The sequence below is a fragment of the Anarrhichthys ocellatus genome, unplaced genomic scaffold (assembly GCF_004355925.1).
Source record: "Anarrhichthys ocellatus isolate YVR2014 unplaced genomic scaffold, GSC_Weel_1.0 scaffold1824, whole genome shotgun sequence".
Lineage (NCBI taxonomy): Eukaryota > Metazoa > Chordata > Actinopteri > Perciformes > Anarhichadidae > Anarrhichthys > Anarrhichthys ocellatus.
Window position 1 is genome coordinate 1 of NW_022281798.1, and position 9,825 is coordinate 9,825.

Consider the following 9,825-nt stretch of genomic DNA (forward strand, 5'->3'; position numbering starts at 1 on the left):
TTTCTCATAGACTTCTATACAACCAGAGGAGTCGCCCCCTGGTGGTCGGTATTAGAGGTTGTAGAGTACAGAGAGTACTTTAACCATCAAGTTACCGACATAATTAACTTTAATTAGTGACAGCTGTGAAAGTGGCAGATTGAGGGAGAGTTTGCAGCTTTGTGGCTCCGTGAGACATTATTTAGTCGATCCGGATGTCACTTGCACCACTTCACATTCACACACACACTCACATTTCTACTGGCAGCGCTGTAAGTGGACGCACACAGTAGAGTTCAGTACACGAAGAATCTGAGTTTTAGCTGCTTTATTTCTTTATTTCTGCATTTAAACAATCCAATAAAATACGCTGTAATCCTGATATGATCATTCGGATTCTTTATATTCCACCGCACAGAAGATACAACAATCCAAACTGTCTCCTTCCATCAGAAACCAATTAGCAAGAATCCAAGCACACACACACGCACACACACACGCACACACACATGCACACACACATGCACACACGCACACGTCTAACTCGTCTGCACAAAGTGAAATAAAGAAACTGATTGAGGAGACAAAAGAGCGACGTACCAGAGAGAAATGCAATCAGACAAGATCTTTCTATTGGAGTAGAGATGCTGTTCGGCTGCAGGGAAGAGCTGCGCACACACACACACACACACATACATACATGCACACACACACTCACTGAGTTCTATGCAGTAATGTAGCACCAGAAATAGCCTGAGAGCAGTTAGCAATGGATATTTCAAGCACTCTCTTCCTCCTCCACATTTGTATTTTCTCCTTTTTTCTATTTCCACCTCACTTTAAACTTTTTAATTTTCAATCTCCTCCCTCTTCATCCTGTCGTCGGTCCAGTTCCACTACCATCATCATCCTCACTGTGATCACAGTAAACAAGGATCCACCGTTATTCAAACCACCAGCACCTCCAGCAGTGATACGGTTATGTAACGTTACATGAAGTTACTCACTGAGATAAACACGGTAAGTTGAGAGGGTTTAGAAGCTGTGAGCTACTTTCTTTTATCCCGTTATTAATTATCTTGTTATATGAGGATAAAAACTCATAATAATGGGTTAGTTATCGGGAAACAATAGGTTGACAAGAACATTAATTATGTTTATCTTTAAGAATCTCCTTTTAATAAGAATAACTTCACAGTATTTACTTACAGTTTTGAGGTACTTGAGTATTTCCATGTTATCCTACTTTATACTTCTACTTCAATACATTTATCTGACAGCTTTAGTTACTATACAGATTCAGATTATTAGAACAAAACATAATCAAGAAATAAATGATGAGTTATTACAGATACCAGCAGTATATAAGTTATTAAAATGAGCTCCGCCTTTAATTTAAAGAACACAATAATATAATATGATTGAGACATTCTGCATAACATTCGTGGTACTTTCAATATATTTTTATTCTAATACTTTTACAGGATTACTTATGTATCAATTTGAATGCATGACTTTTACCAGTAATATAGTATTTATAAACTGTGGTATTAGTTATTTTACTCAAGTTAAAGATATGATTACTTCCTGCACTGCTGGACATCAGTTCAGCAAATCAAAACGTGAACAAAGATTCATAAAATAAAGAAACTGCCAAAAAGAAGAAATCATGTTTATTTCTTTATTAATCTTATATACAAACATTTACAGCAGTCTTTGCTAAAGTTACTGAAGACGGTTACTTCCTGTTGTCTCAGACGGTGTGACAGAGATCATGTAAGTTATTAGAGACTCTGTCCAGTCGCAGCTCCAGTCTGAGAGTAAATGATGCACAGTAGATATATATTATGAAGAAGCAGCAGCAGCAGGGTCGTCAGTAACAACAAAGACTTTTCAGCGATCATTTCTCCTGCATTCACTAAACACTAAAACGCATGAGATGAAACTGTATATTTATATCTGCTGAGCACGAGGAGGCGATCTGAGAGGCTCTACTTGTATTCATGCTGTGTGAGTAACCTCTCTTTACAGCTCTTCAACCCGTTCTGACACCAAATTAACACATTTCAATGTCAAACGCGTGTCAGCATCCTGCATCTGTAATTAAACACATTAGTGGTTGAAAAGCTTCGTCTATTTTCGGATGTTTCGGTGTTTTTATTCGTCGTTTTATGAGCTGAACAAAACAGCATCATGATGAACTTTAAAACCCACTTCGGTTAAAAAAAATAAACGTGCAATAAGGACTTTAAAGTCGCCAACAAACAACGTTTGGAGAACAATCACTAATCTGATGTTTTTGTAGATGAGAAAATCTATACGATTAGCTTAGCTTAGCACAAAGACTGGAAGCAAAGGGAAACAGCTAGCCTGCTTTCAGAGCTCTGAATCAGGTCTGGCGTTGTGCTCAGGGACGGCTGTTTTTCACCAATCGACCAATCAAGAGCTTTGTAGGCGGGATCAAGAACGAGCAGGAGGGATGTCAGCGGCTAACGGTGACAGCTAGTGTAATTACTGGCAGTAATATCTTTTGTATTCCAAGCAGGTTGAAGCAGGTTATGCACCACATCAGTCGACCCGGATCTCGGCCCAGACTACATGCAGATGTTGAGGAACATGGCAGCTGTTTTCTGATGAGTGTGAATTATTAATTGACCCACATTACTTCTGAGGAGATGGGGAATGTGTTTGTTACCATGGGGGCAGGTTAACACGGTAATGTGCAGTCAATTAAGGTGTCTCCTCCTCCTCCTCCTCACAGCCTCAGAGTCAGGATCCCAGTCAGACAGACTAACAGAAGGAGAGAAGGTGAGGATGCTGAATCAGCACCGCCAACACTACCTTTGGTGTTCTGGTATATGTTTTGTTTTGCGTCCTTCTCCTTTTTTCCTTCTATCTTATCTAAAGTGTCCTCCATCTTCTCTTCGGTCTTCTCCTCCTTCCCCTGTGGAGTTGAGGGGACTGCTGGAGGGTGGGTGTCCAGAGCAGGTGTATCTTCTGCTGTGGTGGTGGCGGTGGTGGTGGTACTGGGAGTACTGGCAGTAGCAGTGGTGGTGGTACTGGGAGTACTGGCAGTAGCAGTGGTGGTGGTACTGGGAGTACTGGCAGTAGCAGTGGTGGTGGCAGGCTGGACATTGGGGTCAGTTGTCGCAGGAAGAGGAACAACTGCCTCCTCCTCTTCCTCCTCTTTAGGCTGGAAGGAGGGGCCAGATGTTCCTGGAGGAGGAACAACAGCCTCCTCCTCTTCCTCCTCCTCTTCAGACTGGAGGGAGGGGCCAGATGTTCCTGGAGGAGGAACAACAGCCTCCTCCTCTTCCTCCTCCTCCTCTTCAGACTGGATGGAGGGGCCAGATGTTCCTGGAGGAGGAACAACAGCCTCCTCCTCCTCCTCTTCAGACTGGAGGGAGGGGCCAGATGTTCCTGGAGGAGGAACAACTGTCCCCTCCTCTTCGTCCATCTCGTCGTCGTCGTCGTCGTCGTCGTCGTCGTCGTCGTCCTCGGCAACTAGACAAAAAACAACAGAAGAAAATAAGTTTCAAAACTTTCACAGCTCTTCTTGCGATGAAAAGTTACTGTTAGGAACTTTCATTATGTGTTGATTCTGTTGGTCCCTGTGGACTAAAGTGGTCGTGTCTCTGAGCACCAGAGTCCCTTTAGATCAGTGGTTCTCAACTGGTCTGGCTGCGGGTCCCACCATCACCCCTTAATGACAAGCCGCGACCCAAATCGAGGATCATTTTCAACTTCTCAAAGTTATTTAATGGAAAGATGGTGCAGTTTGAACCTGAGCTGAACATGTCCTCTGCAGTCGTAGAGTAGAGAGCTCTCTAGAGCAGAGACATTGTTCCTGTAAGTCCCCGTCCCACACATGTTTCACGTAAACGAGTAAAACTGCTTTGTTTGTGATGTCTGTAGATTCGTCCTTTTGTAATGCAGAATGACCATCCATCCATCCATCCATCCATTTTCCTCCGCTTATCCGGGGTCGGGTCGCGGTGGCAGCAGGTCAAGCAGGCCGACCCAGACTTCCCTCTCACCGGCAACATGTTCCAGCTCATTCTGGGGGATCCCGAGGCGTTCCCAGGCCAGCTGGGAGATGTAATCTCTCCAGCGTGTTCTGGGTCTTCCCCGGGGTCTCTTCCCAGTTGGACGTGCCTGGAAAACCTCCAGTGGGAGGCGTCCAGGAGGCATCCTAATTAGATGCCCGAACCACCTCAGCTGACTCCTTTCGACGCGAAGGAGTAACGGCTGGACTCCAAGCTCCCTCCTGATGACCGAGCTCCTTACCCTATCTCTAAGGCTGAGCCCGGCCACCCTACGGAGGAAACTCATTTCGGCCGCTTGTAGCCGCGACCTTGTCCTTTCGGTCACGACCCAGAGTTCGTGACCATAGGTGAGGGTAGGAACGTAGACCGAGTGGTAAATTGAGAGCTTTGCCTTCCGGCTCAGCTCCCTCTTCACCAAGACGGTCCGGTGCAGCGCCTGCTTTACTGCTGCAGCCGCACCGATCCGTCTGTCGATCTCCCGCTCCATCTTACCCTCACTCGTGAACAAGACCCCGAGATACTTGAACTCCTTCGCTTGAGGTAGGCATGTCTTCAATTTGCCTACTTACTCATTTGACAGAGGTATAGTTTTCAGTTCATCCTCTGCTGATATTAGCATTACAAGGCATTAACGCCAAATATTTTTTTTCAGGCAAAGGCCCGCGAACCAAAAGTGGTTCGCAACCCATGTTGAGAATCACTGCTTTAGAAAATCTCTCATTTTACTGCAGCAGGGTCTCACAGTCTGCCCCTCTCAGTCCTGGTTCTGGTTCTACCCTGCCCCCCCTCCCTCCAGCAGGTCCAGCAATACGTCCTGGGTCTCCAGCAACGTGGTGTCGGTATTGGCTCCCAGAGAGGAGAAGCTCTGCTCCTGGAGGAGGAGGAGACGCTGCTGCCGGGAGCTGAGCTCTCCTCCTCCCTCCGGAGCTCCAGATCTGGGTCTGTCCACGGTGGGCCGGTCTCTGCTGGAGGATCTGGGTCTGTCCACGGTGGGCCGGTCTCTGCTGGAGGATCTGGGTCTGTCCACGGTGGACCGGTCTCTGCTGGAGTCTGAGCTGAAGGAGGTTCTGGTGAACTTGCATGAGTTCATCTGGTTTCACCAGAATCCGACCCGGTGGCTCCGATGACGAGCATCAAGAATAACTCTATAGAAACAGACCATCTTCTCTCTGATGGTCTCCTTACTGATGAAGGTCTGATAGAGGACCAGGACTACACTGAGACTGGTTCAGGACCAGATAGAGACCAAGAAGCAGCTGTCTGGACGTGAAACCTGCAGAACCAGAACTTAACCTTTTTTTAAAGTGTGTTTGTGCTGTTAAAATAGCAGGAGACACATGTGAGAGAGAGAATAGAGAACGGAGGTGAATGTAGAGAGATGGAGGAGTGAAGAGAGCGAGTCGTACCACAGAGGTTGTTTTCACATTTCTGAAGGTTTTCCGGACATCTGGAGCACCATTCACCTTCAACAAACGGCCTCTCGTCCTCGTAGTTCCCTCTGAGGACATTTAAAGAGATAGTACAGGTAAATAAGGTAAGAAAAAACAAAACGATAACTCTGTGTTAACCTTTGGAACATAGAGAGGAATGAAAGTGTAAAGTTTGGTGTATGTAAGAGCTGCTGAAGTGGAGATTTCTGGATCAGATACATTATAGTTAAACATGTTAAGTTTGTTCAAACATGAACACAAACACTGAAGAAAAGTGTTTAGTCCACAAGGTGGAGCTGTTTTATTAGAAGTGTAACAGCAGGAGTACTATCACTGGTACTGTGGAGTATCATTAACAGTACCACGAGTAGACGCTGGGTAGTAGTTGTAGTATGAGTAGTAGTAGTGCTAGGTTTAGTAGTAGTACTGTCGTGGTAGTTGTAGTGGTTGTAGTTGTAGTGGTAGTAGTAGTACTGTCGTGGTAGTAGTAGTACTGTCGTGGTAGTTGTAGTGGTAGTAGTAGTACTGTCGTGGTAGTTGTAGTGGTTGTAGTTGTAGTGGTAGTAGTAGTACTGTCGTGGTAGTTGTAGTGGTAGTAGTAGTACTGTCGTGGTAGTTGTAGTGGTTGTAGTTGTAGTGGTAGTGGTAGTACTGTCGTGGTAGTTGTAGTGGTTGTAGTTGTAGTGGTTGTAGTTGTAGTGGTAGTAGTAGTACTGTCGTGGTAGTAGTAGTAATGTCGTGGTAGTTGTAGTGGTTGTAGTTATAGTGGTTGTAGTTGTAGTAGTACTGTCGTGGTAGTTGTAGTTGTCGTGGTAGTTGTAGGTGTAGTAGTACTGACGCTGGATAGTAGTTGCAGACGAGGTAGGAGACTCTCTCCCAGTCCAAACCCTCCATGTTGTTACAGAGATGGAAGGCACAGCCGACTCTGTGTGTGTCTGCCCACACCATCTGTAACACACACACCCACACACACACACACACAGTTCAGATCCTGTCCAGGTATACAAATGTGTGTGTAAATATATTCGTCTATGTATTTGTATCTGACCTGTGTATAGTGTCCACACATCTGGTCTTCATCACAGCTGTTGTTTTGGAAGTCATAGTCCAGATGTTCTATAGGAATCAATTACATTACAATATTATAAATATATAATATCTATTTAATTATCTTGAAAATTAAGCAGATCCTTTATTTATGTAAAATAACTAATATCACTCTAAAATACTACATTACAAGTAAAAGTCCTGCGTTTATAATTTTACTGAAGTAAGAGTAGAAGGTACTTAAAGTATTCAAAGTTAAAGCACTAATTATGCAAATAGCCCTTAACAGAATGTTATTTCATCACATATTTATTATATCGTTGGATTATTATTACCGATGCATTGACTTGCGAAGTAAAGACCTTCACACACCGGAATTCATGCATCATTAAACGTAGTATTTTACAGCTGTTAGTTTGCTTGAGTCCAATATTCGCTCTCTTTTAGCTCTAGTTTTGGTCTCCACCAAACGCTGAGAAAAATACCTGAATGCTAGATGCTAACTTAGTCTTTTTGGTGCAGAAGAAGATATTTCTTTGAGATGGAGGACCAGTTACTGCAGAGTTTGGTTCTACAAACAGACCGTAAACTCACCCAGAAACCACTTCTCCAGAGCCTCTCGGAGGTCCAGAGGACCGGTACCGGCGTACAGGTTCTCTCCGGTGTCCTCCAGTTCTGGGTTGTGGTTCCAGATGCATTTAGCAGCATAGCCCTCTGCGATCACCTTCAGGCTCGGGTCCCATCTCTGCAGAGAACCAACAGGAGTTTAGGAGAACATAATTCACCCAAAAAATGTTGGTGTGGACTCAACAACCAGACTTTAATTCTCTTTTTTAGAAAATATTGTGAAGCAGACATTTAAATTGTGCCGAATCCCCGACTGAAAATACCTAACTGCAAGTTCAAACTGAAAATTGAATGCAGCATTGCCAGTCCCGCCCTACTATACTGTGATTGGTTACTACTGGCAAGTACTACTGTGCTGTGATTGGCAGATTATCTGGGGACAGCAACCTGCTTTGGACAATAGTCTTTGGTATGAAGTTGTTTAATTTCAATCATTTAGTGACTGGCTAGTTAGCTAGCTAGCTTGCTAATTAATTTCACCATGCTTTGACGCAACACTGGCAATAGCAATGTGCTTCCCTACGTGTGTGGAAGAAGCATTAAGTTTATTTATCTAATTTGGTGACTGCTAGTCAGCCAGCTCGTTTACTACTTCCACCATGCTTTCATGCTACACTGACGATAGCAATGGGCTTTTACTACACTGACTCGAGAGCGTGTGGACGATGAACTAAGATGTTTCAGTTTACTCATGTAGCGGTTGGCTAGCTTGCTAATTCCACTTTCATGCTACACTGGTTACAGGATACAAAATGTACTCTGTTAGCTTTAGGGAAAGAAAAGACATCAATATTTGGGTTAAAATAAACCTTCTTTGGTAGAAAGCCCTGAATGAAATCTTCTCCCGTTAGCAAAAGGAGCCGAACATTCGAGCCAATGAGTTCTGGCCAATCACAGCACAGCAGGGCGGGACTAGGTGGAACACTCTTTGGAAAATAAAAAAGTCTTTCTAGACTTCAGTTCTTCCTGTTGGTCCAACTGATGAGTAGCAACGGCCTCAGAGAACGTTTTTTAACAGTGTTTTCTGTCAGGACTGATCTCATGTTGTGAAAACAAGACGGGAGAGAGAGAGAATACACATCCATCATGTAAAATGTTGCACACCTAACATGAAAAACCCTGTTTGTTTTGGCATTGTTTCATTATTTAACAAGTTGTATAACTTATATCATTTATATAATGTTGTAAAATCCAGCACAGCTCTTTGGCGCTGACTCAGTGAACCGATGAAGTTTGATGATTTGTGAGACATTTAGTTAATTTAACAGCTTCTAGTTGGAAAGAAATATTGTGGGAAGTATTTAATATTTAATATCATATCGAGGAAATGTGCAAAAGATGTGCAGGAAAAAGGAAAGTAAAGAAACATTTAAATCCAGCTGCAGGGATTATCAGAAGGAATAACTGAACTCATAAATATTAATTTCTTGTGAATTTAGGAAACATTATCATTTACAGAACGATTATTGTCTCAATTTCGAGTTTACATTCAAGCAAGAACTGTCAGGACCGGCTGGTCCGTGTCCGTGTTACACAGAGCGTTTAACATACTTTGCTTTCCAATTTAAAATGTAGTATTTGTTGCTGCTCCAGTTTGTCTGAAGTAAAGTTAAATGGATGGTAGTGATGTTTAGAAGAGGTTCTTCTCTATACTCTGTGTTTTACTACAGATGGAGCAAAGTAATGTACTGCTGCGGACGTATATTAGGCTCCTAAAACAGTCAATATCAGGAGAATATTCCAGGAGAATCAGACATCTGGTTGAAACGTGAATGTAGATCATAAGTATTGTGTGATGTCTGTCCTGTGTTCATCCTGTCTGATGATGTTTATCTGTGTCCGACCAGCTGCAACAAACCGACAGATCTGCGTCCACAGGACATGCCTCAGAAAACGTCCACTCATCAGTAAGTTAACTCTGTTGTTTTAATATGAGTTATCTAAATAAAGGTCTGCTGAGAGTTTTCCTCAACGCACCAGTGAATGTTTCTACTTAAGTATCCTGATAAAAGCTCATCAATGAGCCTCACTCTTCATCATCATCATCATCATCACACTGTAGTTCACTCTGACTCTATCACACATACAGACGCTCACTAGAGCGACACGTGGACTCATCCGCAGCAGATCGACATATTTAACTCAGGCAGTTATGTCCATAATGTGGTTTGTCACTGTTGCTAAGACACCGATATAATGGACAATGTGTGTGTGTGTGTGTGTGTGCGTTTATTTGTCCAGTGATGACACACAACACAAACAATAGTCAGGGGTCTCCTCCACATTCCTGTCTCTCTCCAGGCTCTCTCAACATCTGGTCCCTGTTATGACTCTCGGGTCATGCACATGGTCACACACACACACACACACACACTCACACACACACGCACACACACTCTGTCCGTCATACTGGAGGTCATTCGGTCTGTGAACAGCTGATTTTTGTTTCTCTATGTTTCAACAGAACAGTCATTGATGAGATAACGTCCCACAGTATCTGTTCAGCTGCCATCACTAAACATGTGATTGATGCTAATGCTAACGTGTACCTCAGAGGCTACATAGAAATAGAATGAGAAGAGCATAATGGTCGAAACGGCAGCCATTTGTTATCTGTACTGTTGTCATAACGACCGCTGTAGCGACCTGACCAGGAGACAACCTCCGGTTCTTTAAAGTGAAGTCAAAGCTTCATG

General features: G+C 43.6%; 1 protein-coding gene across 1 annotated transcript; it reads right to left on the reverse strand.

Moving 5' to 3' along the window:
• Positions 1 to 1,646: 1,646 nt before the first annotated feature.
• Positions 1,647 to 7,268, reverse strand: LOC116377899 (peptidase inhibitor 16-like; the record flags this gene model as incomplete). The annotated part of the gene is made up of 6 exons (XM_031839659.1): positions 1,647 to 3,036; positions 3,103 to 3,483; positions 5,432 to 5,523; positions 6,294 to 6,403; positions 6,504 to 6,571; positions 7,097 to 7,268. Coding segments are annotated over 6 exons (1,125 nt in total), but the record flags the coding sequence as incomplete, so codon positions are not given.
• Between the last annotated feature and the right edge of the window lie 2,557 nt (positions 7,269 to 9,825).